The sequence below is a fragment of the Xenopus tropicalis genome, chromosome 2 (genome assembly GCF_000004195.4).
Source record: "Xenopus tropicalis strain Nigerian chromosome 2, UCB_Xtro_10.0, whole genome shotgun sequence".
NCBI classification, from domain to species: domain Eukaryota; kingdom Metazoa; phylum Chordata; class Amphibia; order Anura; family Pipidae; genus Xenopus; species Xenopus tropicalis.
Genome location: NC_030678.2, coordinates 100,823,469 through 100,850,444, shown reverse-complemented (window position 1 = coordinate 100,850,444; position 26,976 = coordinate 100,823,469). Strand labels below are relative to the sequence as shown.

At 37.3% G+C, this 26,976-nt stretch overlaps 1 protein-coding gene across 5 annotated transcripts in view; it reads left to right on the top strand.

The window, feature by feature from the left end:
* clip2 (CAP-Gly domain containing linker protein 2) overlaps positions 1 to 24,155 on the top strand; it is a 78,439-nt gene extending 54,284 nt beyond the window's left edge. For 4 of the 5 annotated variants that reach the window (XM_031896982.1, XM_018091605.2, XM_031896980.1 and 1 more), the window contains 12 exons: positions 237 to 434; positions 2,157 to 2,260; positions 2,520 to 2,580; positions 5,862 to 5,966; positions 8,838 to 9,770; positions 10,382 to 10,439; positions 12,013 to 12,096; positions 14,270 to 14,426; positions 14,603 to 14,762; positions 15,131 to 15,316; positions 20,372 to 20,434; positions 22,493 to 24,155. In XM_031896982.1, the coding sequence (XP_031752842.1) occupies positions 237 to 434; positions 2,157 to 2,260; positions 2,520 to 2,580; positions 5,862 to 5,966; positions 8,838 to 9,770; positions 10,382 to 10,439; positions 12,013 to 12,096; positions 14,270 to 14,426; positions 14,603 to 14,762; positions 15,131 to 15,316; positions 20,372 to 20,434; positions 22,493 to 22,504 (2,121 nt within the window). In that variant the 3' untranslated portion in view covers positions 22,505 to 24,155. The remainder of the gene's footprint in view (positions 1 to 236; positions 435 to 2,156; positions 2,261 to 2,519; positions 2,581 to 5,861; positions 5,967 to 8,837; positions 9,771 to 10,381; positions 10,440 to 12,012; positions 12,097 to 14,269; positions 14,427 to 14,602; positions 14,763 to 15,130; positions 15,317 to 20,371; positions 20,435 to 22,492) is intronic. The other variant, XM_018091604.2, reaches the window with a different exon arrangement.
* The last annotated feature ends 2,821 nt before the right edge of the window (positions 24,156 to 26,976 follow it).

Sequence of the window (26,976 nt, the reverse complement as noted above, 5' to 3'; positions counted from 1 at the left end):
GTATTTGAGATATGACTATGTAATTATTGTAGTTTAGCATTATACAATGTATAACCATCACATTTAATGCTGCTTTCAGCTAAATTTATCATTAGTATAAAAACTTTGTGAAATGTGCCAAGAAACAAATCCAAGTAAAGAAATGGAAAGAAAACATCAGCAATGTTTATTATGTGGTTTTAATAGTTGGGCAATGGTTTCTTCAACTGCAGTGATTCTCATTTTATTATCCACAGCTCACAGAAACCTCATCAAGGTATGCACGGAAAATCTCTGGAACTACTGCACTACAAGAGGCACTAAAGGAGAAACAGCAACATATTGAGCAACTACTGGCAGAAAGAGATCTTGAAAGAGCTGAGGTGGCAAAGGCCACAAGTCATATCTGTGAAGTTGAGAAGGAACTCACGCTCTTAAAAACTAAACATGAGCAGGTAAAAAATATAAATTTAACCAACAAATAAAGTGTAAACATACAAACAAAAATTTAGGGAGGCTTTATATTCAGATATAAAAATACGTTTTTGGGAACCTCTCCAAACAAAAAAATCATTCCTGACCTCAGAGCCTCTTGTATGGATACCCTAGCCCAGTGCTGTCCAACTTCTGCGATGCCGAGGGCCGGAATTTCTCACGCATCCATGGTGGAGGGCCGCTAATGGAAGCCAGTTTTGACCACTCCCCCTTTAAACCACACCCACTTCAAACCACACCCATTTTATCACAATGGTAGTAGTGCAGCAAAAACCCAAATGCTTGGTCCTCACTGCAGGGATATCAACCATCATTCATATGTGAAAGAATTATATTATGTCATATTAAGACATACCCTAAAATCCATATGACTCCTCCTCCCCTGTGGATAGCATAGCAACCCCCAGCATATAATTACACACATTTAGGGACCATTTAATGGCTATTTCCAACTGCTAACAAACTCCCAGAACAAACCCCTGCCAGGTTCACCTCCCACAGGCACCTACTTGTGTGTGCCATACTCTGCCTGCCCTATGATGTCTGTGTCTGCCATACTCTGCCTGTCCTATGATGCCTGTATGTGCCATATGCTGCCTGTGTCTGCCATATGCTGCCTGTGTGTGCCATACTCTGACTGCCCTATGATGCCTGTGTGTGCCATATGCTGCCTGTGTGTGCCATACTCTGCCCTACCCTGCCTGTGTGTGCCATACTCTCCCTGCCCTATGCTGCCTGTGTGTTCAATAACCCTCCCTGTCCTATGCTGCCTGTTTGTGCCATACCCTCCCTGCCCTATGCTGCCTATGTGCCATACTCTGCCTACCCTATGCTGCCTACACACAGGCAGCATAGTCCAGGCAGTACATACAATGTCTGAGGTGTGAACAGAAAAACAATGAGGGTGATTACAGCCTGAGTCTGAGGTGTGAACACTGCAGGGGGTGAACAATGCATAGATTAAAAGGTGTGAACAGTACAGGGGATTACATATTTAAACAATACAGAGGGATTACAGCCTGAATCTGAAGTGAGAACCATGCAGAGGGGCAGTTAATCTCAGTACTGAAACCATTTAAAGTTTACACAAGGGTAAACCATCAAAGCAGCCAGACAGGTGGGGGGGCCACACAGAGGGTGGTCGTGGGCCGCATGCGGCCCGCGGGCCGCCAGTTGGACAGCACTGCCCTAGCCTAATGGCAGATAGCCTGGCTTACTTATACATCAACCAAATTATATGGAAATTATAGTCTAAGACAGAATACATAAATCCCAGAATAAAGTCACAGAACTGAATTTCTGCGCGGTGTGTTCTGTGCTGTCACTCTTATGGCACATTCATGTATAAGAACTTTTACCCCAATGTCTGATCCCCTGAATTAAGAATTTTAACAGTTGGCCCAAGACTAAATTTCATGGCAGATATAAATATATGGAAAAACTCTGGAATATATTGAAATACTTTGGTCTTATATTTTATTTGTTTGTTATTTTACATTTCTCCTCATTTTGTTATTCTGATAAGTCTAAAAAAGTAAAATATATTGTCAACTACTTAAATTCCTCTTTTATGTTTTTACCTCAGATCTTTGAGCACCATAATATTAAATGACTCTTTTTCTGTATATTAATGTCAAATAGGCCCTGTTTCCGATTTTATGACTCATTGTTGTTCTTAACAGTATGTAACTGAAGCAGAAGGTAATCTTCATCATGCTCGTGCACTCGTGGAGACATCACAGAAAGAAAAAACTGAGCTCCTTAACCAATTGGAAGAGGAAAGAAGGTAAATAAGATTTCTCTTGTGGAATTTATCTGGATCATCACATAAACCGTATAAATGATAAGAAACAGATTATAATACATATTGGTAAAAAAAAGGACAAAAAAGTATTGCTGGTTTAGGCCTACACAGCTTTAGCTGTTCAGCCCTTGGTTAGAAAATATATATTTTTTTTATAGGACAGAAACATCTTTGTAAGATATGTTTGTTTTAACTGCTTCTTTGAGGCCCCAGTAATGAAAAATATTTTTTTTCTTTTCAGGAAGGTGGAAGATCTCCAGTTCAGAGTAGAAGAAGAGTCCATAACAAAGGGTGATTTAGAGGTATTCTTTACAGTTTGGTTTGTGTTTCATTTTGATAATTTTATTCATAGACTGAAACTGAGCATGACTGTATTTCAAGCAACATCCAGGTGGGCTGATTCCCATGTGATTCCATTATTTGGAATGTGTATGTGATGCAGTTTGATAACTACTGTTTACTACTTTATCTATTTAGTTTGCTCATTGATTGGGTAACCAAGAGTTGCATGATAAGTAGGGAGGATGTGCAGCCGCTGACACATCTTGGTCAGACAACTTCCCACATGTGGTGACAGGAGGTTTTGCCTGACCAAACTCTGCACTAGGTTTATAGCAAGCTTAACCACATGGGTTTCATTTTTAATTAACTTAGCAATGCATAGAATCCAGTTAGCTTTCCCTGTAAAACCTGTGTTAGTTTGTGTATTTATAAGCTGTTTTGTTTAGTGAATGGGTAAGGTTTTCAGCCCCCCTTTTTTTAAATGATCTCTCTCCAAATACAAGCACTTTATTTAAGGGATACCCCATTATCCTTTTGATCTACAGGTGAATATGGCCCAGTTATTTAAGTATACAGTATTAATGCATAGTGACCATATATTCTCGTTAATGCCTTTTCTCCACTGTAATTAATATCATCTTGGCCAGAATTTCCTCATATCCAACACTAAGCTTAGTCACTCTTTTCTTGATTTAGTCACTTTTCTCTTTATTTTTTCTTTTTCAGTAATGTAAATCTTTTAAAAAAGAGAAACATGTGTAAAAAAATGTGTAGTGTGCTTGGTTATTGCTTACTGTGCCTGCAACACTCCTCTAATTTAGCTGGTGGCACAAAATGTCTTAGTGGTCATTTTCTGAAGTGAGCATTTAAACCTGCTGATGCCGAAAGTGTGTTAAAAGAAGCAGTTATGTACAAAGTGCTTATTAAGCTTAATAAATGCCCTCTAAGAGGTAAAAGTATCTGCACACCAAGCCTTTCTAGCTAATAGGTTAACAACAGTAAGTCATCAAATTACTGCAGGAAATTAGATTTACACTCAAAATAGGGATGTCACAAGGTCAAGTGCCATTTAAACTGTGAAAACTGTGTACATTTTATTGTGGAGTAGCTACCCGGAGTAACCCAACAGAATTTTCCTTTCAATTGTATTACTGCAGTTAACCAATCAAGGATAATTGCTGAATGGTTGCTATGGGTTACTTCTCTGTAGTAAATGTATCTGACTCAAGAACAGGGTTTTTTTTCTCAATAAAAAGAAAAAATAATTCTACACAACTTTGCAAAATATATTGATAAAAACATACTTTTTGCCTATTTATTAGTTAGTAAATATGTACATTATTTTGTTTAACATTGCACATTTGTTAAAAAAAACCTCAAATGTGTATTTAAAATGGATACCAAGACAAAAATTTAAATTAATTATTTAAACTTCACCAGTCTTTCCTTCACAAAGTGAACCCTATATATTCTCTCCTTCCCAGACTTGCATGTACCTGACATTATGAAAACATAAGCAATAACTTCTAATGTGTATGGAGATACTGGAACACCCATCTCAACAAATATTATTATTTATGCAGCTTAGTCAGCTACGTTTTTAGTTTTAATACACTAGTTAAAGTCAGCTGGTAAATTTTTAAAGAAAATATGAACAAATGACAAAGGTCAATGCAACTTACTTGCCAATTGCCAGGGCATTCCAGCAGAGTGTAAGAAAGTTATACCCATCATAAATGCACTGGCAGTCTGGCTTCTTGTCACAATGGTGACATTCTTTGCAGTTCATCCTCCCTCATGGCCTCTTCTATTGAGCATCACATGAATGGAAATACATTGAAGAATCTCATTAAAATTTCTTTTGTGATGGCTTCATTATCATGTTTCTAACTGACCCAGAAAAGCATTTTATTCAATATAATACTAATCAAGCTATGCAGTGTTGATATATCAAAGCAAGGTTTATAAACACAGATATCAATATTTGATTCAAATAAAATGTTATTGGATACATATAGCAATTATTTTCTATGGTTCTATAAACAATAAAAAAAATATCAGAGAAAGGATAGTTGTGTTCTAAGTTGACACTGATTCTTTACTTGGCATGCAAATGCCTGACTGACTTAATTGTCTACAAACAGAAGGCTTTATTAATATCAGTGTCAGCAAAAAATATGGGCCTTTTTCAGTGATATCGTTGTGCCTAGAAATCCTTTGTGCAACAGAAAGCTTCTGCAAAATCAGTTTATATAGAAGGCTGGGATGACTTAATGATAGAGGATAATTCCTAGTTAGTTGTTAGTGAAGCTTCTTCAGTTATATCTGTTTTATTATTACCCATTTCTTTGTCTTAAACATTGTAAAGAGAAGTGTTTTTTTACAAAGGTGTAGGCCTCATTTTCACACTGAGGACACACATTTTTGTTTCCCTGATAAAAAACCAAGTAAGCTTAGGCTCCCTTAGCCTGCTACAATATGGTATGCAAGTAATATTTCAAAACACTGGCCATTAATGAGCTTTGAGTTTTTCTAGTCATACATGAATGCTAGGGGCACAGTATTCTCAATTAAGCTTAGATGCACCAACTAGCACATGCACCAATTTGCACATGCTTCTGCTAGAGCTGAGCATTTTATGTATAAAACAGCATTTCGCTAATTAACGGGATGGCATAAGTGTAGATGATTGGTTTGCAAAGTCACACTAATAAGGATTGTAAAACAGAAAAACAGCTACTAGGAATTTCTGAGGGTAATATATTCCCTAAAGAATACAATTCAAGACCTCAAAAAAATATAAAGCACTGTAATATATTGTTCAGTACTGTTTTAAATTTGCATAGAAGAGTAAGTCCAGTATACTCTGCAAGTAAAATTAAAACTCAAAACAAAAAAAGGCATAGAGGAAATTATAAAGCAAACAAAGCTGTGTGTCTCTTGTAGTTAAAAGGTTTAGGCATATGGCACACAGGGTATTTTTGCTTTTGGTGCTTTTTCCTGGAGACCACACCACATAGTTAGCTTTGTGTGCCTTTACCATGTCATACCAAAAAAAAGCCCTTCCATTTTTAACTTAGACATTGTGCAGTTTTCTTTCAGTTATGTTCATTGTGGTGTAATAGCTTTCAATTACTATTTAATAAACATTTTCAGGTGTTCTGTTTACTGTTCATTCTCTTTTGATTGACCATACCTTGCAGCACTGAGCTCCTTTTGTCTCTCTACTGAGTATGCTCTCATAAAGATGTTGGATGCAGCTTTCCTCTCTGTCTCTCTGTTTCCTATTCCGTGTGTGCAGACACAGACGCAGTTGGAGCATGCCCGAATTCGGGAGCTCGAGCAGAATCTACTGTTTGAGAAGGCAAAAACATCAAAGCTTCTCAAAGAATTAGAGGACAAGAGGGTAAAATAAATCCAGTGACCCTATGCCTGCAGAACAACATGCTTGCTAGCTGTATTTATTCCCTTAAATCCAGCCTTCTTGCTTTCTTTTAATTCAGTCCATTTTGGCTTCGACTTTTTAATTTTGGCATTCACCTTTTCGTAACCATTAGAAACACAATAAACAATTTATCAGACTTAAAGCAGTAGTACTTCAGCTTACTAAAAAACTCATTGGCAGTCTATTAATCTTTCTTTGTTCTGGTTTAATGGATTATAGCTGAATGGGCATATGTATACTTCTTATCCCACACTGTTGTGAAAATATTATATCAAGTCAAAATTGACTTAAACAGATGTAGATTTACCCCCTTTTTATTTCCAATGGAAACAAACAAGAGCAGGATTGTAAAGTAGTTACTGGGTGAAGTTCTGACTCAGTATCAGATTAACGCACAGTACTACTGCTTTTTGTTTGTTGCTCAGCACATGGAATTGTTGACTTTTTACAATGCCATTTCTTTTTTTTTTTTTAAACAAACATTGCTCTTGTATTCAAGAACTGCAATTCACCTGTAAACACTGTAAAAAAGTATTTTTAATATAAAATGACTAAGCTAAATCCTAAAACCAGTTACTGTTACTTGAACCTGTATTGCAGCTGTTGACTTGGCATACTTGGTATTTTGTAATTTTCAAAAGAAATAAATCTGCTGAGAAAACATAGGGATTGTGTGAAACACCTTCCCACTTTATACAGTGGTAATCACAGTGCTTATGGCTCACACCAGCAACTGTCACCAGAAAAAAACAGAGACTTGAGAATGACTAAAGGTGGCCATACATTATAAGTTTCGCATTTTGGACAAGCCTACCTTCCCCCAGTATGCCCACAATTGTTTGGACCTAGGGCTAAAGTATTGAATTACAACTACGGATATAGGAGCGGTAGGAGCAAGGACCACATCAATGAGCCCATGTGGTCCCAGATCGAACTAAAAAAACCAAACCTGCCTGATCGACACCTGGCCAATTTTTGCCCAGATATTGATTGGGTAGGGCTGTCGGGGGGCCCCATACATGGGGGTATCGGTCTAAAGGAGTGATACCCCCATGGTATCACTCCTGTGGTATTGGTCTAAAGGACCAAAATTGCCAGGCTTAAATCTACCCATGTATGGCTAACCTTAGAGACAAAGACTGAATGTTGGATAGACTGTCATTTTAGGACAATGCAGCACTAAAGAGTATATAAATAAAGCAGGTGACAATATCTAATTAAATATTTGTTATGCTATTAGTCCTATTATGGATTATTATAATTGCTATTTAGTTAAAGTAATATCCCCATTTAAAGGAGAAGGAAAGTCAAAGTCACTGGGGGGTGCCAAAATGTTAGGCACCCCCAAGTGACTTCAATAGCCTACCTTTTACCCCGGGCTGGTGCCCCTGTTCAGAGAGAACAGCACCAGCCCGGGGTAGCTGCGATCGCTTCCTCCTTCCTGTAGCGCTGCGTGCACATGCACAGTAGAGTGAAAAGCCGAACTTTAACAGAGAAGTCAGCTTTTCACTCTACTGCGCATGTGCCTGTCCCGGACAATCAGCAGGAGCACCAGCCCAGGGTACAAGGTAAGCGATTAAAGTCACTTGGGGGTGCCTAACATTTTGGCACCCCCAAGTGACTTTGCCTTTCTTCTCCTTTAATAAGGTCAAGATTTACCAAATTGAGGATTACAAAGGTCCATTTTATATACAATCACTATGTTTGTAAATGTTTGAGATGAAAAACAAAATGGAAAAATGCTCAGTCCTTTAATTATACAAACAATAATATGGAATTAATTAACAGATTAAGGAAATTTGTTTGGTTGGCTTTCTTTGTCAATCAAACTTTCTGTGTTTCTGTATAGGAAAATGGTGTTAGATAAAGGTTTAGGATCTGTTATCCAAAAAAACCCTTATCCATAAAGCTCAGAATTATGGGAAGGCCCCTTTCCATAGGCTCCACTTTAATCAAATAATCCAAAAGTTTAAAACATTTATCCTTTTCAAAGGAAACAAATGTTAGCAGGCAGTAAAACTTCATAAATGCAATGAAAGTAAGCAAGTACTGACGAGTACCGGTAATTATATGGAGTTTGTGCTTTTTGATAAAATTACAAATTTGCGAATTATTTCTAATAGCCAGTGGCAATCCCTATCTCTTTTCAGTCTATGCCAAGTTTATAAGGTTAATAATGATATAAAAATATTTCAGTAAGCAGAATGCAATCCTCAGTATTTGCTTTTATAACATTGGGTCCTGAGAAGTAATATTCAGATGTTGGCAGCTATAGATTAACCTCTTTGTAGCCTGATGAGCTGCTTTTGTGATTGTGTATAAGATAGAGACTGGCCTAGGGTAGTTCATTTTGGAAATCCGGCCCTGCTGGTTAGTGCATTGCCATATGCAATTTTTATAAAGAATCTGGACCTACTCTTTGGGTGTTGCAATTTTTGCCTGTAGCAGATAGCAGATTGATGTAAATTTTAGCATGTTTTTTATATACGTCATATTTTCTTTCCTAACAAATTTCTGCTAATACATGCCATAGCATATTCATTTTATACCTGAGCATATTAGTCTTTACTTCATCCTGTAGGTTGTTATTTTACACTGTGGAAAATGATTGTAATATTGTAAAAAAAAATATGGAATTCTAGTACCATTAACAGTGTAATTAGAACTCTAACTATAGTTCAGTAGGACATTATGCTATGGTGTAAAATAATACTCATCAATTTATTCATTTACAGTTTGCACATTTTTGTCTGGAACCTTATATTATGAATTAAATACTGTCAGACCATGCAAGATACTAATAATATTTTGTATTCTTCAAATTTTCTGTAGTTAACAACTGTTGCTGAACAGTCAAGAATTCAACAACTAGAAGAGGAGCTGAATCTTCGTCGCAATGAGATTGAAGACCTTCAGCACTGCTTGTTGAGCTCTAGTCAATCAGAAATTCCAGAAAACAATCTTGGTCTGCAGACTGAAGCATTGCGTCTTCGAGACCAGCTCTTGTCTGCCAGTAAGGAATACCAGAAGGAGAGCAGCCAGCAGAGGGACAAGTATGAGAAAACTATTAAAAAACACCAACAAGAGGTGGAAAAACTAAAAAGTGCAAATGAAAAACATGTCCAGGAGATTACAGAACTAAAGAAGAAGCTTGAGCAGGCTACCAAGGAGAATATTGGAATGATGGATAGCTGGAAGTCTAAATTGGACAGCTTGGTTACTGATCATCAGAAATCATTGAAGGACTTAAAGGGCTCTCTGTCCACCAACCCTGACACACAACATAAAGAGATAGTGGAGCTTAAAGCACACTTGGAAAGTCTAAAAATGGAGCATCAACTTGAAATTGAGAACCTGAAAGCCAAGAATGAAATTGACATAGCAGTTCACATTAAGGAGAAGGAAAACCTGAAGACGAAACTGCAGGAAATAAGAGATGAAGTGGAAGAAAGCAATAGCAACTGGAAAGCACAGCTGGAGTCAAAAACAAATCAGCACCTCAAAGAACTTCAGGATATTAAAGACAAATGCAGAGAAGCAGAACTTAGAGTGTGTGGACTAGAAAAGTTACAAAGTGAATATAGTGATCAGACACAAGCTATTTCCTTCCTAAAAGAGCAAATATCAAGTGCAGAACAAAAAATGCAGGAGCATGACACCCTTCAGAAATCGGAAATACGAAACAAACAGGAGATCCAGAGGCTGCAGGAGACACTTCTGGTCTTGGAAAATAAATTACAGTCTATGGAGTCTCAAAATGCTAACGTATGATTATTTTCTAATATTTATAGACAATGCCTCAGCAGACACAAACAGTATGACATTTCCCACTGTATACATGTAATATACAAATATGCAGTAAAATAATTGCCTACACACCCTCAATTTTACAGCATTGCTGCAATTTACCATGTAAACAGAATGGTTAACAGAATGTATAACAGAAGGAAAGGCAAAGTCACTTGGGGGTGCCAAAATGTTAGGCACCCCCAAGTGAGTTGTTCCCCGGGCTGGTGCCCCTGTTCAGAGAGAACAGCCCCAGCCCGGGGTAGCTGCATCGCTTCCTCCTTCCGTCTTCTGTCGCGCGCATGCGCAGTAGAGTGAAAAGCCGAACTTTAACAGAGAAGTCGGCTTTTCACTCTACTGCGCATGCGCCTGTCCTTAGTCCTTCCAAAAGCAAAGGCGGAAGGAGGAAGAGCTGAGCTGCAGGTACCCTGGGCAGGTGCTGTTTTCTCCTAACAGGGGCACCAGCCCAAGGTACAAGGTAAGGAATTTAAGTCACTTGGGGGTGCCTAAAATTTTGGCACCCCCAGTGACTTAGGCTTTCCTTGTCCTTTAAATAAGTACTTTACAACTAATTGATCCTTTTTTTTTAGATGATTGAGACACATGCCATTTCGGAAGAGAAGATAAAAATTAAGAATACTATAGAAGGTATGCAGCTTTAGACAATTGTCACACAAACGATAACTGTGGGCTGTGATTATGTATGTGATGTTACAGATAAGAATGGATCAGTATACTATAGACTGAAAGTGGCAAATTTCATGAACACATGTCTTTAACTTAGATAACGATATCAGTGGCGTAAATAGATGTTACTGGGCCCCACAGCAAATTCAACTTAGGACCCCCAAACATTAGTAAATTGACCCATTCTACCAAGATATATTGAAATAGCTCATTTATTTAGGACCCTTCTGGGCCCCCTACACTCCAGGGCTCCCCTGCAACCAAGCAGGGTCTGCTTCCTTTATAGTTACGCTCTTGAACAATATGATGTTTATGGACAGGCAATGTGCACCATTTCACTAGGAAAAAAACTCCATCTACAATTGCGTTGTAACATGATTTATTAATATGGGTCCCCTAGTTTAATGAGTACAATAAAGGTTTATTTCCCTTCCAGTATGATTTTTCACATGTATCTCTAGTTTCCAGTCTATTCATCTGGTCTTTTTTTCATTAGTTTAAACTGTTCAAAAAACCTGTGAAAATTCATACTAAGTACAGTGTTCCACTATATTTTCACTTCATTCAGTACATAGGGCTGTGTTTTCTGTAGCACCTAATAATGTAGCTTCAAAACACATTATATCACCCTACTGCTGTATCCTCTTGTGTTGAATGGTAGCGCTAACTTTGGTCTCAATAGTGGACATTTTTGTAATTACCTAAAAGCAGTGCTGTTTGTATTTTCATGTGATTTCAACAGAACTCAATAGGAAACAGCAGGGAGCGATTTCAATGTTTAATGCTGTGTTTACACTTGCCAAACAATGTGACCAGAAAAATGCCTTTTACAGCAAAGCCATTCACTTAGTACAACTTGAAGGAACAGTAATACCAAAAAATGAACGTGTTTTAAACATATACTTAAAATATAATGTATTGTTGCCCTGCACTGGAATGACTGTGGGTTTGCTTCAGAAGTACTACTGTAGTTTATATAAATAAGCTGTTGTGTAGCAACGAGGGCAACATTCAAGTTTCAAAAAGGAGAAAAGGCAGAGGTTACATAGCAGATAACAGATAAAACACCATTGTATTCTGCAGAGTTTATCTGCTATGTAGCTGTGCCTTTTCTCCTTTTGAATGGCTGCCCCCATGGTTACACAGCAGCTTTCTTTATTTAAAGTAAAGTAGTGTTTTTGAAGCAGGGCAGCAGTACATTATAGTTTAATCACTTTGATACACTTTAACTTTTTTGTGTTACTGTTCCTTTAAAAAAAATTTAGTTACATTTATATAGCCTCAGTGATAAATTAACTGATGTTTACCAAATTTTAACATCTTTATGTGACATCTCTTTGACCTTGTCCCTATGCCATGTCCCTACAAAACTCATTAACAAGATTGAAAAGGTTGAATCTTAAGCCTTAAAGTTGGGAATTTGTTTCTTCTTCTTAGAAGCAGCAACTGTCACAAAGCATTTAGCAGAATATTAGAAGTATTACTGCTGTTCTTTAAGGGTTGGAGAGCTTATTTTATATTTCTGTTCTTCAAGATCTACAAGTCAAACTCAGTAAGCGGGACAAAGAAGTATCAACAATTACTTCTCATATCGAAGCACTAAAAGCTCAGGTCAATGGTAAGTTATATGTAGACTTACATTTTCAGTACACAGTTTACCTTACATTGTTTAATTCTGTGTATGTGTTTCTTGTATCCAGTGCTGAACGATAATTAGAGGTGCAAACTTTATGGATATTCCTACAAAGGCTTTGAAACTACTGAAATACCCATCTTGGGTAACAGTATCCAGGAGCCTATCCTATTAGTGGTCAATACACCTCACCCACTTTATATTATATGTGAATGTTAAATATTTTTGTCATTTCTTTTTTCCCCCTGTTACTTAATAACAATATTAACTTTAGTAATGAGTACTGTCTGACTTAAAGGAACAGTAACACAAAAAAATGAAGTCTTTTAAAGTAATTAAAATATAATGTACTGGTGCCCTGCACTGGTAAAACTGTGTGTTTGCTTTAGGAACACTACAATAGTTTATATAAATAAGCTGCTGTGTAGCCATGGGGGTAACTATTCAAGTTGAATAGGACTAAATAAAATGGCACAGATTAAGTAGCAGATAAAAGGTAACTCGGTAGAACTTTAATCACATTCCAAACCATGGGGGTGGCCATTCAAGTTGAATAGGGCTAAATGGCACGCGTTAAGTAGCAGATAAAAGGTAAACTCTGTAGAACTTTAAGGGCTCTGGCACATGGGGAGATTAGTCGCCCGCAGCAAAACTCCCTGTTCGCGGACGACTAATCTCCCCAAGTTGCCTTTCCCTGCCATCCCACCGGTGAACATGTGAGTCGCCGGCGGGATGGCAGATGCGGCGGCGCGATTTCGTGCAAATCGCCGAAAAAGACTTGCGACTAATCTCCCCGTGTGCCAGAACCCTAAAACACTTTCATTTTTTAATGTTACTGTTCCTTTAAGTGATATTTGCTTTACAGGTTCTGCTTTGTAACCTAACAGTGCAAGTGAAATATGGGCAAGCATGGGAGTAGCATTGCACAAGTGTATTGTGTAGCATTGCTTGCACATATGTGAACTACATGTAAGAGTCATCACAAACAAACTTTAGATGCAACACTACACTTATATAAGCTAGTACATTTTACACTTTTTGTCTACAATCACCAAAGGTTTATTTGAAGAAAAAAATGAGAGCAATTGGGGTGGATCTGTTATGCTTTGGGGTTGAATAACAGGCAATAGCACGGAAAATATTGTGTGGGTAGAGGGAAGAATTGATTTTACTTATTGTTAACAAATCCTGGAAGCTAATGTTCCACAGTCAGTGAAGAAACTACAGCTGAAAAGAGGTTGGATATTACAAATTACAAATATAAATGTTCTGAAATGGCTTTCTCTGTCCCAGGAGTTAAATATTACTGAAAATCTGTGGGTAGATCACAAGCATGTAGAGTATGCAAGACACCATGAATATTTCTGAAGTAGAAGTGTTGTTCTGCCAAGAGAGGCAAAATTGGCTGCAATAAATGTCTAAAGGGTGGCATTTCTGTCAAAAGGGCAGTTTGACAGGGTGCCATAACATTTAAAATTTGAACAGTGTGTTTGGTTACTTGTGATCAAGTGCCACATGCAATAAATGTATCAGGCATATAGTTTGTATTGTTAATATTTAATTCTAAATGTTTTTTTATTATTTTATACCCTGCTACTATCCTCAGTGAATGAGTGGCACTTCAAATGGTCTGGGCGTACTGACTATTTGTATTCTCTGCCCAAACCTTTGCAAGACACATTTTATATACCATAAGCCATATTTTAGTTTGTCCCCTGTAGAGTGTTGAATTCTTTTAGAAAATCAAGAAAGCATGTAATGTGACCAGGAAGCCTTTTTTACCCATGAGCCACATTCAAATTTAAAAAGACTTGGGGAGCAACACAAGCATAAAACATGTTTCTGGGGGTGCCAAATAAGGACTGTTATTTGCTATCTGGGAGCCCCTATATGGACTGGCAGCCTACATTTGGTAGTACACCTGGGTTTTATGCAACCAAATCTTGCTTCCAAGCCAAGAATTCAAAATAAACACCTGCTTTAAGGCCACTGGGAGCAACATCCAAGGGGCTGGAGAGCAACATGTTGCTCATGAGCCACTGGTTGAGGATCACTACTATATATCATAGTTATGCTTTTTTATACTGTATATATATATATATATATATATATATATATATATATGATATGACAAACTAATATATTACTCTGTTGGCAGCACTAGAAATTAAATGCAAATCAGGAGAAAAGAAGATTGATGCTTTAGTGAAGGAGAATAAAAAACTGGAAGCAGAACTAGAGGCTTTTTGTAGGAAGTCCCATGATTCCTCCGGGCAGTTTGTTATGATCAGCCAAGATTTACTTAAGAAGGAGAGGTAAGTGCAATGAGTTGAAATATAAAATGTATCTTTTTGTAGGAAAAAGGGGTTTATCATATTCCCTTTATGTTTAGTGTACAAACGGTAATGAACAGGTATTACAGTGTTGGTTGGTGGAAGAAATTCCAACATTCTCTTAATCTGCACTGTGTTGTTTTTTTATTTTATCTCAGAAGTCTTAATGAATTGAGAGCTCTGCTTCTAGAAGCCAGTCGCCACTCTCCAGGACCAGAGAAAGATTTGAGCCGAGAAGTTCATAAAGCAGACTGGAGGTCAAAGGAGCAAAAACTCAAGGAGGAAATCAAAATATTAAGAGACAAGTTAATTATTGTGGCAAGTAAACTTAATATTGTTCTGCTTATGCCTCTCTATCCTTAGGTAATTTCAACTTTTATATACAAAAAGTTGAAATGACCCAATATTGCCTTGGATGAAAGCAGACAAAGCAAATGTAAAAATACAGGTAATCGTTTTAATGGTTAACTATAGGATGCTTTTTGAGGATTTTAATGTCAGTGGGGTCTTTTTATCAACCAGTGGGTTTTCATGATTTTATTTAAAATTATTCTATATACTTGTATTACTAAAAAACAAACCGATTATATATTGTTATGACATTCTACACTTCTGGGAGGAGGTGCTTCTTTGTACTTCATATGTATTTGTTTTTTCAAGTTTTTTTATTTTGCCTTATCTTCTAGGATAAAGAGAAGCCTGGATCAGAACAAAGGCGCTACTCACTTATTGATCCCACAACAGAGTCAGAAGTTCTGCGGTTACAGCATCGTTTAATCAGTACAGAAGATGCCCTGCGGGTTGCCCTTGATCAGGGTCAACAAATGGAGAAACTAATAGAGGCCATGAGAATTTGTGCTGATAAGTCACAGGTACAAGCTACAGATAGAGTACAAAGTTTAAGCACCTGCAGAAAGTGGACATTATATCCTCTCTATTGAAATTGCAGGAGGCAGAAGCAGTGCCAGAGTGTCAGCTAAATATGGAGAGTTGGACTGGGGTACCTACCACCCAGCCACTAAAGGGACCACTATCCAGCCACTTCCACTTCCCCCTACTGCTCAGCCCCCAGCCAATGCCGCTCCTGCTCTGCTGCACTGTTTACTTGCTGTTAAAAAAAAGATGACCATGAATTCCAGCCATCTGTATTGTACAGCAAATTAGTAGCACAGTGCAGCGGGAGCAGTGGTGGCTGGGGGCAGCTTTCTTGTGGACAGGTGGCAGGGCCCAACTGGGTTGGGGCCCACCGGGATTTTTCCCGGTATACCAGTGGGCCAGTCCAGCCCTGTACATATGGTGGAGATTAATGTGATATAATCACATTGTATCTACTAGAAGAAGAAAAAGAGTAATGGATGGTGAGAATAAAATACAAATGATTTGGAATAAAAGAGTGTTTGCTAACATGAAGAATATGGGTTCAGTAGGTTATAGAAATATATGGCAGGGTCAAGCATATATCATATTTTTAACGTTTATTTTTAATGTTTACAGTTGGCCCTTAGTGGCCTATGTCCTTAGAAAACTGGGCAGTTCAATGAGGTGGCTATTAGTACACTCCCAAGCCCGGACTGGGATACAAAATAGGCCCTGCGTTTTAAGTACATTTAGGCCCAAACTGATCCCCACCAGCCTACTAAATAGTGACTGTTCATAGCATCTTACTGCAGCCCCCCTGGCATTTGCCAGAATCCACAGATTGCCAGTCCGGGCCTGCCCCAGGGTATGAAAAATCTGTGCCTTTCTGGTCTTTATATGCCTATATAGTGTAACTTTTCTAAAAAAAACAAAAAAAATGCAGTTACCATTCTGATCATAAAAATGGCTAACAACAAGGAGCAATTGCTTTCAGTAAAGCAGTCAATGAGATTACAGTTAACAAGATTAAATAAAATGCTAAATGGCCTTTGTGGGTTGGATTGGAAAGTGCCTGGCAGTTACCTGTGCAATTAACTGCATATCGGCAGAGACATTTTTTAAAGGAATCCTGCAGGCATATATTTCCTGAGTGGCATGTTCACAGTGAACACTAAAGAGGGTCATATCAGTTGCTGGACAGTGGTCAGCCTTGGGCACCAAATTCTAGAATAAAACCCATGTGACCATAAATTTATATATACTTTTGCATGTTATCAATGTTTACATTAGTTCAACCTGTACTTTAGACGTCATGGCTCCTTTACTTAATTAGTTGTATTCTTAATGAAGTACTGTTATAAAATACTAAACATGGACTGGAGTATATTGTCCTGCTGTAAGCAACTGATTTATTTTTCTTTTTATGCATGCTTAGCCCAGGAGCCTATCCGGATCTCTTTGTCCATCAAAATAAAATGTATGTGCTGGTCAGTATGCAAATAAAAGACCCATAAACTCAGGCCAAACCTGCACATTTATACATTGCCCTGAAACTTTAAGGAAAAGCACACCTTATTAAAGGGGGCATTTGCCTTACTAATTCACTTTTACTGTGATGTAGACTGACTTTTATATATTTGTGGCTGGCATTTATTTATCAATTAAGTTCATTTTGAATTATTCTTTTTTTAATTCTGCCTCTTTCCAGACAGAATTCTAAAATTTGGTGGTGTCAAGCATATTATTTCTAAGGCAATATCTTTATAATTTATGAATAACTGACCTTTGTGTTCTTTTCCTCAATTAATCATCTTTCATCATGATATTCAAATCATTTTCCTGGTCACTTGAAATTTTTTATATATATATATATATATATAGCTGCAGCAGAAAGCACTCACGGCTCCAATTGTTCAAAAATATCAAAGTAGTTTTATTGCTCCACACTCACATCGACGCGTTTCGATCCACAAGGGACCGTCGTCAGGATAGATATATATATATATATATATAGATATACAAATACTACTGACTTCATCATACTATAAGCCAGTTTTAAGAAACGTTGTCGTCCCAGATGTTTCCTATCTTTTATACACTTCTTATTAATAAAGAAGTGCATTGTTTATTTGGTTGCTTTGTTATTTTATACCCCCTCATCTTTGTCACTTCTTTGTCTCAATCAGTCTTGTTAAGAATTTTTAATCCTGTACTGGAGTAAACTATGAGTTTCAGATAGGATCTCTGACCACTGTAGTGTCAATGCTCTGTTTTATTAAATATTACAGATTTTTAAGCACAAATACAATATTTTAAATGATACCATTCTTTTAAAGGAAGTTAAGAATCAGGGAAAAACATATTAAATATGCTAGACATTCTTTAAATTATTGAGAAATGGCTGACACATCAGTGTTTTCATATAACTTTGCTATGGGCTAAGGGACACCTGAACAAATGTTGGACCTTAAAAGGAACCATAAACAAAAGTTTGAAAACGTTTGGAATAGGGTTTGTTTTGCATTTATTTCCTTTGAACAAGGAATAATTGTGGCTGGGCTGGTATGCCATATATCAGGGCTGTTTAACTGGAATACTGTGTATAGAATGTGGCCCTCCAAAAGGCTTTTTATGGCCCCAGACAGCTTAAAGGCTTGTGCCTCTTCTGCCTACCGCTAGTTCCAGCACTACTTACATATTGTAAATATGTAAGTTTCAGTCCTCTGTTTCAGTAATAGCAACTCATCATTAGGGTAAACAATAGTTTTTTTTAAGAGTAATAATACTGAACATTTAAAGGAGAAGGAAAGGTACAATCATTAAGGGGTGCCAAAATAGCTTTTTCACTCTCCTGAGCATGCCTTGCCCCCAGGATCATAAAGAAAGTATACAGAAGGGGAACCCCTTACAGGAACCCCGGGCCAGTGCAGTTTTCTGCTAACAGGAGCAATGGCCCAGGGTATCAGGTAAGTGATTACAATCACTGGTGGCTGAATCAGCAGTATTATTTTTATTCAGGGCCGGAATAAGGAGTAGGCTTGGCCTGCTGTTGTTTATATTGTAAGAAATATAAAGATGCCACCAAGTGCAATTGTCAACTTTGGCCATTGGCACAGAGTCTATACTTTTGCATTAGGTATTGCTTTTAGAGTCCATTAGCTATTTGGCTTCTTCACACTGATCTGTTTTAGACAAGGGCTACATGAAGAATATTGATTCATAAAGAGCCATTGCTTTTCATATCAAATTATATACAAATCTATTACCAAATGCTATAAAGCTTCATGTAAAAGATGCACTGAAAAAGCAATATAAATGGCAATATCTTAACAATACTAAATAATATTAGTAAAGCTAGCAAAGCAAAAGTCAGCTTCTCACTTCACAACCAGATATAATTCAGGATTTTTGTGGGGAGCGGCCTCTTCATTATCAGCTTTACACCTGTTGAAATACACCTGTTGAAAGTATCGGACATGTTGGTGCTGCTACAGTTGCATCCAATTAGCCAAAACAATGCAACTGCTTGTGTGCTTAATCACGAATGGGGTGCAATTGTACCAAATAGGTGTGCCTGTCATTATTTTCAGTGTTTGGTGCACAAATTATGTCTGCTGCTGGTCCTTTAGGCACAAGTGTGCTGCACTTATTGTCTTAGGGCGCTAAGGCAATCATGGAGCTACTGGTCAGTGGGTGGTGGTAGCTCCAGGGTTCCCATGCATCAACAGGCACAGCAGAAGGAAGTATTGAGCAGCACTGAGTAGAACTATAAAGAAGTTCGAAGGGCTCATTTTAACGCAAATACCTTTTATGAAAGTGGTTTTACATGCAACTAACTGGGGGTAACGCACACTGTGTTTGCAGGCTTAAATGAGCCCTTCTAGCTTATTTCTTATCTTATATTTAGACGCAGTAGAAATTTCTAGCCAATCATTTAAAAGAACATTTTTCTTAGTCCATGCTATCAGAACCTTGCAAAGTTTTATTCATTTATCCTTGCTGTCTTTATCTGGCCATGAATACATCATGTGGGCTGGCCCTATCTAAGTGGCTTATATTGTAGCCAACAGGAATTCAAAAAGTAACAACAGCAGTTTTCAAACTTTGGATAAAACTTCCTTTTGCAAGCCAACATTGTCCAAACTCTTAGCATTTAACAAGGTTAACATTTATGAAACTATCTTTACAACTTATCTACTTTCTATAGTTTCACATGGGCAGGTAATAACATCTAAAGATTGACCATAACTCACCAGCAGTTTGCTACAAATCATTGCTGTTTACTACCACTGGGGGGCAGCCTCACACTTTGAGAACCTTTTAAAGATGGTTGCATGTGCCGTCATAGTACACCAATTCACTGCTGGGCAATGACCAAGCAGAGTTGAAGTCTTAATTCACAAAATTATTTTTTTAATTGGATTTACAAGAGTATGCATCCTGCAGTAATCACAGATGGTTCCCATTGGTTTGACTGGGATACTGTTCTCTCTGTCCAAAATGAGCCATCTCCAAAATCATCATTTATAGCTGAATACTTTGCAGTCATTGTGTGCTGGGAAGGGCTTTGCTGAATGTTTCACGTAACTCTCAAATACCCAGAGATCCTTTTGCCTAACTGTAAACAATTTTCGATAAATTACAATTTTTGCTAAAACTTTCCACCGACTTTATGCGACGCCGGAAAAATTAAGCAATTATATAATAACTTTTCTTACTGGATTGAATCTGCCCCATTTGTGGTTAAGAAAACACTTGGCAACTATATTTTATAAACACATCCTTATCTTTTGGAAATACATGCAATTCATACAATAACTCAACAAATATTAACATTTAATTGTTGACTTATACACAACATATGGCAATCCCACTGTGTGCCATGTGTAACTACTGTCATGTTATATCTATATAATGATGAAGAGACTTTTATAAAAATGTTATGGTTAGAAAGGCCAATTTTGTAAATATGGATATCTCTATATTATCTCTTATTGTCATATCAAAATCAGATGCTGAAATATCATTAGTGTCTTGCTTGAGCAGTGGTTTCCCTTCTTTTATGTCAGATTACTGGAAACTCAGCTTCCGCCAATGGGATTCATGAACAGGATGGAGCACACAAAGAAGAGGTAAGAAAGGAACAGTGACATTAAATAATGTGTCAATGGCTTGCGACAGAATTCTCTTTACTAAACTAATACATCTTATTTAGTATGGGATTATCTTCTATTTATTTTAATTTTCTTCATATTTTTATATTATTTTTATATTTTATATTCTTTAAATATTTGCAAGTATACTGGATACCTAGCTTGAGATATAAAGGGGCTCCAATGAAGCATCTCTGATGCTAGGTTATTGCTATATTACTTATCATCAGAAATGTTCTACATGTTTGTAGATAAATATGGAACACGATTTAACCCCATTGTTGTGTTTACTATATTGTCTGCTATGTTATACTTATTCCTGGGTACCCATTAAGTGGACAATGAAAAACCAAGGTCCATTATGAATTGAGTGTGTTATTCAAGTGCTACTCTGAAATTGTAATAATGCAAATGGAATGTAAATTCAGTTGCTCGCTGTTTCCACAGAGGGTGATTTTTGTGTTTGCGGAGGCTTCATGGGAGTATAACTGCAGTTGCAAACTTGTATAAAATACCTCAGAGAATACCCTGAAAGATAAATATAGTGCAAGTTTTATGTATAATACCCCAGAACACATGACAGTATAATTCTGTGCCAATTTTGTGGAATTATTTTCTGTGCTGGAATAAATGGTCCCAAAATGGTTAATCTAAAACCACCCCTAATTTCTACTGAGTGGTAACTTATCATTACCATTGATAAATATGCACCATTCCAAAAACTTTGTTTTCCCTCTCAGTGTTTTCTGCTATTATTCCTGGGTAGCAGAGGTTCTCCAGATCTGTTTATCAATTGGCCTGTGCTACATTGTTTCAGGAGTCCCAGCAGGCCAAAGAATATAAACAGTCAGATTCTGCCTTCAGTAGTAGTTAGGCCAGTGCCACATGGAGCAAATTCTCTCAGCCTGCAGATAAACACTGACCAAGAATTCGCCCTTAGGCTCAAAAAAGCTTTTGGTTTGCACTGAGTGTGTGCCTGCGCTCTGGCCAACGCAATATCTCCGGGAGCAGGGACACCCAGCTAAATCTATGGTTTTTGTTATGTCTTAAAGGAGAACTAAAGTCTAAAATTGAAAATCATTATAAATGCTATATTTTGTATACTGAACATAAATATAAACATTCTGAACTTACTGCCCAAGCCCAGGGAATGAGAAACCTAATTAAAGTAATGATTTATGGGCGGCCATCTTGTTACTTTGTTAGACCATCTTTTTAAGCTTTAGGGCTTGCACATGCTCAGTTCGCTGTGGGCTGCTGTTGGGAGGCTAAGTTAGGGATCGCAGTAAATTATCAAAACAGCATGTCAGGTAATATTTGCCATAGAAGCTGATTAATTATTAGAATTATAATATGCAGACTGCACTGGTTCCTGTGTTGCCATGTAATGCAATGTGGGTTTTAAATTTTTTTAGCATTATTTAATAAAACGTTTCCCAGCTCCCCAGAGCCAGTGGCTGCATTAATATGCAAAATAATCCCCCTATGAGAATCCCAGCTGTGTAAATTTTGTTCCCTGTTCTTTGTTCCTTCAGTTTGAATTGGAAGCAATAAGCACAGTTTCACAGCACTGTCCCTTTATCCCCATTTCTGATTCCTGTGTAACATAATGAAGCTAAATATGATGTAATTATCTCTATATGTAAGATAATATCAGGTCACTGACATCAGCCAAGAGCAGACTGAGCATGTGCAGTAGCTGACATACTGTGGGCATCTTCAGAGGCAGGGATCTGTATTTCTATAGAGCTTTGGTGGCTTTGGGCTGGTACAAGAGCTCAAAACACATAGCTAAACATTTCTAGCCATATTCTTTTTTTAGACTTAAGTTCTCCTTTAAGCTAAACAGGGAGACTGAAGCTACTCAATGTTTGGTGATTGCAAGGTAGAGCAAGGAGTACGCTGCTGCTTTAAAACCACTAAAAACATTTTACTTAATGTATATTCAAAATTACATTTTTTATTATGCAAAAAACAATTTTAAACAGTTTTTTCCTTTTAAATGAATATTATACTAACATTTTTTTTTTATTGTAGGAAAATCACTGAAATCGAGGACTTTATTAAGTATGGGAAAAATCCTCTTTGGTGGGCCTAAAAACTTCCAAATTACTTTAAGCAGTGTTTTCATTTAAGACAAAACAGTGTTGATAAGCTACAGCGCTATAAGTTATCTCTCTAGGACAATCATTTGGACGGCACCAGTTGATGGACTTCAGGAAGCAAATTGTTTCTCTTCTATCCCAGAATCTTCAATTATTTCTCATGTAATAAGTCAGTTAACTTAATCATGCAGTGTCTAGCCTGGATTTGGCCAGTTATTTTTGTTTCGTTGATTTACTCTGCTAAAGCTTTTGGGGCTAGAGCCACTTTGGAAGGCCAATATTTACCATAAGATTTATGTGTAGGTGAAATGTTTAATACTAGAGGCACAAATGAAACTATGACAGTAGATGTTTTACTGAATCTGAATACATAAAGATGGCACGGCAAAGGCTTGGATTGAACATCATATATCCTGCAGAAGGAGCTCAAGTATTTCTGTGCATTGGAACATTCTAAACCTGCACAGTGAAGTCAGCACAGACCCAAACTCATCATGAAAGATATATTTTTTTTTAATATGAAAACAGTATTTGATAAAAATGGTACCTATAAATCTTTTTTTTTAATTGTAAATAGCCCTTGTTTTTGTTATGGCAGCCACAGGTTGACTATGATGATGGTCTACAAACACTATATATGACTCATATACTTGTTACAGATGATGCAAGTGTAGGTAAATAGCAAGCCCATCTCTGGTTAGTTCTGGGTAGAGTGATTGGCTGTAGTTTTAAACTGACCCATTTAAGCCCAGTAAAACCATATAAACACTGTACGTAGCCACTCATAAATATCTGATTAATGCATAATCTTGCAGAAACCTTTACTAAAACTATGAGAATTTAATGCTAAATCTAGACTCTATAGAATTGTTTTTTTTAGAATGATAAAATATGCCTTTTAATTAATGGAATATCTTATTTATTCAAAGGGGGCAAACATGCCTGAAGATGCTCAGTTTGCAGATTACATTGTAAGGATTGTCTTAAACAGGCTGTATATGAAATGATCATGATAGCAAATATCACACTGATAGGTCTTCACAAACCCAGACCTTTTGTGTCTCAAAGGGAAACTAATCCTGTTATATGTTTTTATATTAAGGAGGAACGTGTTGTAACATTAAAGGAGTTTTATGAAAATTACCTATAGACAGTACCTGCAGCATCATAAAACAAAATGAACAAAGACTTTGTACAATATGTTTTATTTTAAAGGTTTTCCCTTTCAATAGAAAGTAAAGTATGATGGTGTAGCTTATGGTGGGCACAGAACATATTAACCCCCCATATTTGCAGTAATACATACATAAAATATACTCTAGACAATTGCAACAGCGCCATCTGTTTGTGACTATTAGGGTTGCAGTTGTTATAGTCTGCAAAGAATTGTAGATTACTGAATGAACAAATGTTCTGTGCACAGTATAGAATACACTTTTATATTTACTGTCTATAGGGAAATAGAAGGCACACCCTGCTCTGAAAAAAAGTGTATATTTGCCCTTAAACTTATTGATGTTTTGGAAATGTTACAATGTTACATGTATAAATGTTGCAACACAATCTTTTATATATTAAAAATTTTAATTTAGGCACTAGTGTTCAATGCTTTCTCATTCTAACTGCACATCTAATAGAAACTGAGGTTACAGAGACAGAACTGAAATAATTAGGTCACTTGAAGACAGATGTCTTCAGACTTTTTGGGTTCAACACACCCTTGCAGTCAAACCTTTGGTCAACACCATCCTTAACGCATAACATAATGGCAAAATGTGTTCCTGAAACAGCAATAATTCAGCAAGAATTAGCCCTTTCAGCCCTTTCCTCTGCTTTGCACACCCTAGAGATTTCACAGTTTAAAACCAATGCTGTAAAATCTTATGTGGATGCCCTCCAAGGCATTATGTGCCTTGTCCTGTGGTCTGCTTATGGGTTTCACTATCAGTCTAAGGGACTTCATGTCTTCTATCAGTCTATGGGACCACGCAGTGGAAGAAGGTGGACAGCAGTGGGCTGAAGAAGAATGTAAACAGCATTTCCACCTGTCAGTGCATTGCACCAACCCCAGCACACTTGTTGCTATCTATTAATAAAACTTTTATTTGATTCATTTTACATGAAAACATCATTGGGACTTTGCACGTCCTGGACTCTCAACAGTTCAGAGTTCTCTACATATTAGACATTAGTTAATGTTCTCATCTGTTGCAGCCTATTCAGCCATTACACCATCTTTACACCGTCATGCACTGTAAACTCCCTTAGTCCCAAAGCAAACAAACTTTGGATTATCTCCAGATTTTAACTCGGTATAATATGCATAATTACACTGTATGGAAATCTGTGAAAAGTATTGCAACTGACACAAATTTATTGCAATCCACACAACATATTTTGCACATTATGTGCGCATCATGCCAAAGAAAATGGCTGCAACCCATCATGTTTTTGTATACATGCACTGCCCTTTCTGAATTGGCAAAGGTCTCTCTAGTTCATTTTACAGCACAGAGACCAGAGTGTGACCCATGAAAAAAGTGCTTTCTGTTTGGCTGCCCTGTTTTCATGAGGGGTGGGCATCTAGGTGTACCTCCAGCTGTGTAACTGGAAAATTATTTAGACTGGCTTGTGCCAACAGTGCTGTGTTCTGCACTTAGTACAGGATTTCCAAGTTGGTATTAGGTGCAGAGCGCTGCCAGACCACACTGTTCTAGCACTTGCGTACAAGGTAGTAGTAAGTAAATGACCCCCAAAGTGGGTTATGTAAAATTGAAGTTTCTATAAATTCTAATTAAACACAGAACTGAGTGACTTTTAAATCAAGTGGACACTGGAAAAGCCATAGAAACTGGAATTGCTTTTTAGAGCTGCAAAGGATATATTCTCAGAAACAGTGGATTGGTAAGTTTCTGTGTCACTTTTTATTTGCAAATCCAAATTTTGCCTGGATTCCTATCCTACTACAGCACAGAATAAGTTAGTACAAATATATACTTCTACTACTACTATCTGTCTACATAAAACTAAGCTGTAACAAATAATAAAGAGTGAGAATGCATCCTATAAATTGACTAAAATTTACTGTACTACTTACAGTTGGTAAGAGGCACTTACAACATTTTTCTGAAGTACAAAAAAACTGAGTTTTCCCTTGAAAAATGCATTTACAATGCAAGCAATTACATCAGGCTCATTTAAGATTACAAGCGCAAGTGTTAGACGAGAAAATGATGCTGAAATTGTGCTGATAGGCCCAATAGCACCAAGTGTTCCCACAAGCATGCACTAAATGTGTCTACTCAGGTGAAGGATACAGATGTTTAAAGGGCTTAAAAAGCTGAAGACTAATGGCACGTGGGGCAATTTGTTTCCCACCAACAAAAATGTAAGTTGCTGGTTGGAAAACATATGCAGCTTACCCTGGTGCTTTTTGGTATGTCTCTAACCCCTATATGACTGAAAGGCATTAAGTTTGCCCAGTAGCAGTATGCCATAGCAACCAGTAAATTCTACCTGCTGACTGGTTGCTATGGGTTACTGCTCTTGGGCAAACTTAGTGTCTTTTATTACATAATGCTAGATGATCTGTTATGCACTTGCTACAATTCTTCTTGGAGCTGCAGCTACCCATGCTGCACCCTAATTTTATGGTACAGGCCTTTTTATAAACATGTGGGTATGAAGCGTAGCTATGTGTCTAGGGAAGTGTGGCCTGAAGTGTTGCCTGAAGGCAATTAAAGGACCAGTAACACCAAATAAAATGTATGTTTGTTAAATACATTTAAATATACCATAAAAAGTGTGTTGTCTTTTGAAACAGTTATAGAATTTTTTTTTATAAAAAAAGCTGCTCTGTAGCCAGTGGCAGCCATTCAACCTCAATATGGCAAAAAGCATGTTTATATAGGTAAAAGTTATAAAAGATAAGTTGTGCTGTGCTCTTCCTCTGGAAGATAAAAAGGATTTAAACACAATCCTTTGTTCACTACAGTACTATAAAATATAAGCATTTCTCATCTCAAAATAGCAATTTTGTGCCAAAAAATATTTTAATTGTTGGTGCCGGATCAATAAAATATGTGATGCAATACTGTATGCACAGTTTACAGAACACAACAGAACTTGAAGTAAGATTATGGTTTTTCATTGTTGCCTCTTAGGCATGTGTCATTATTGCCTCCACCTGTTCTGCTAGTGATGGCCAGTTGCCATTCAAGTCAATGGCAGGCAGCACAGGTCGTGGTGATGGCATACAAGGTACATTCTACGCCAGTGTTTCCCAGTTGATTTCAGATATGCCAGTAACAGGCTCCACAGCCTCATTCAGGCACTTCTATGCTGAAAATCACTGCTGGGGGTGCCATGAGGTCTTTTGTCTTAAAGTAACAGTTCAGTGTAAAAATAAACTGTGTA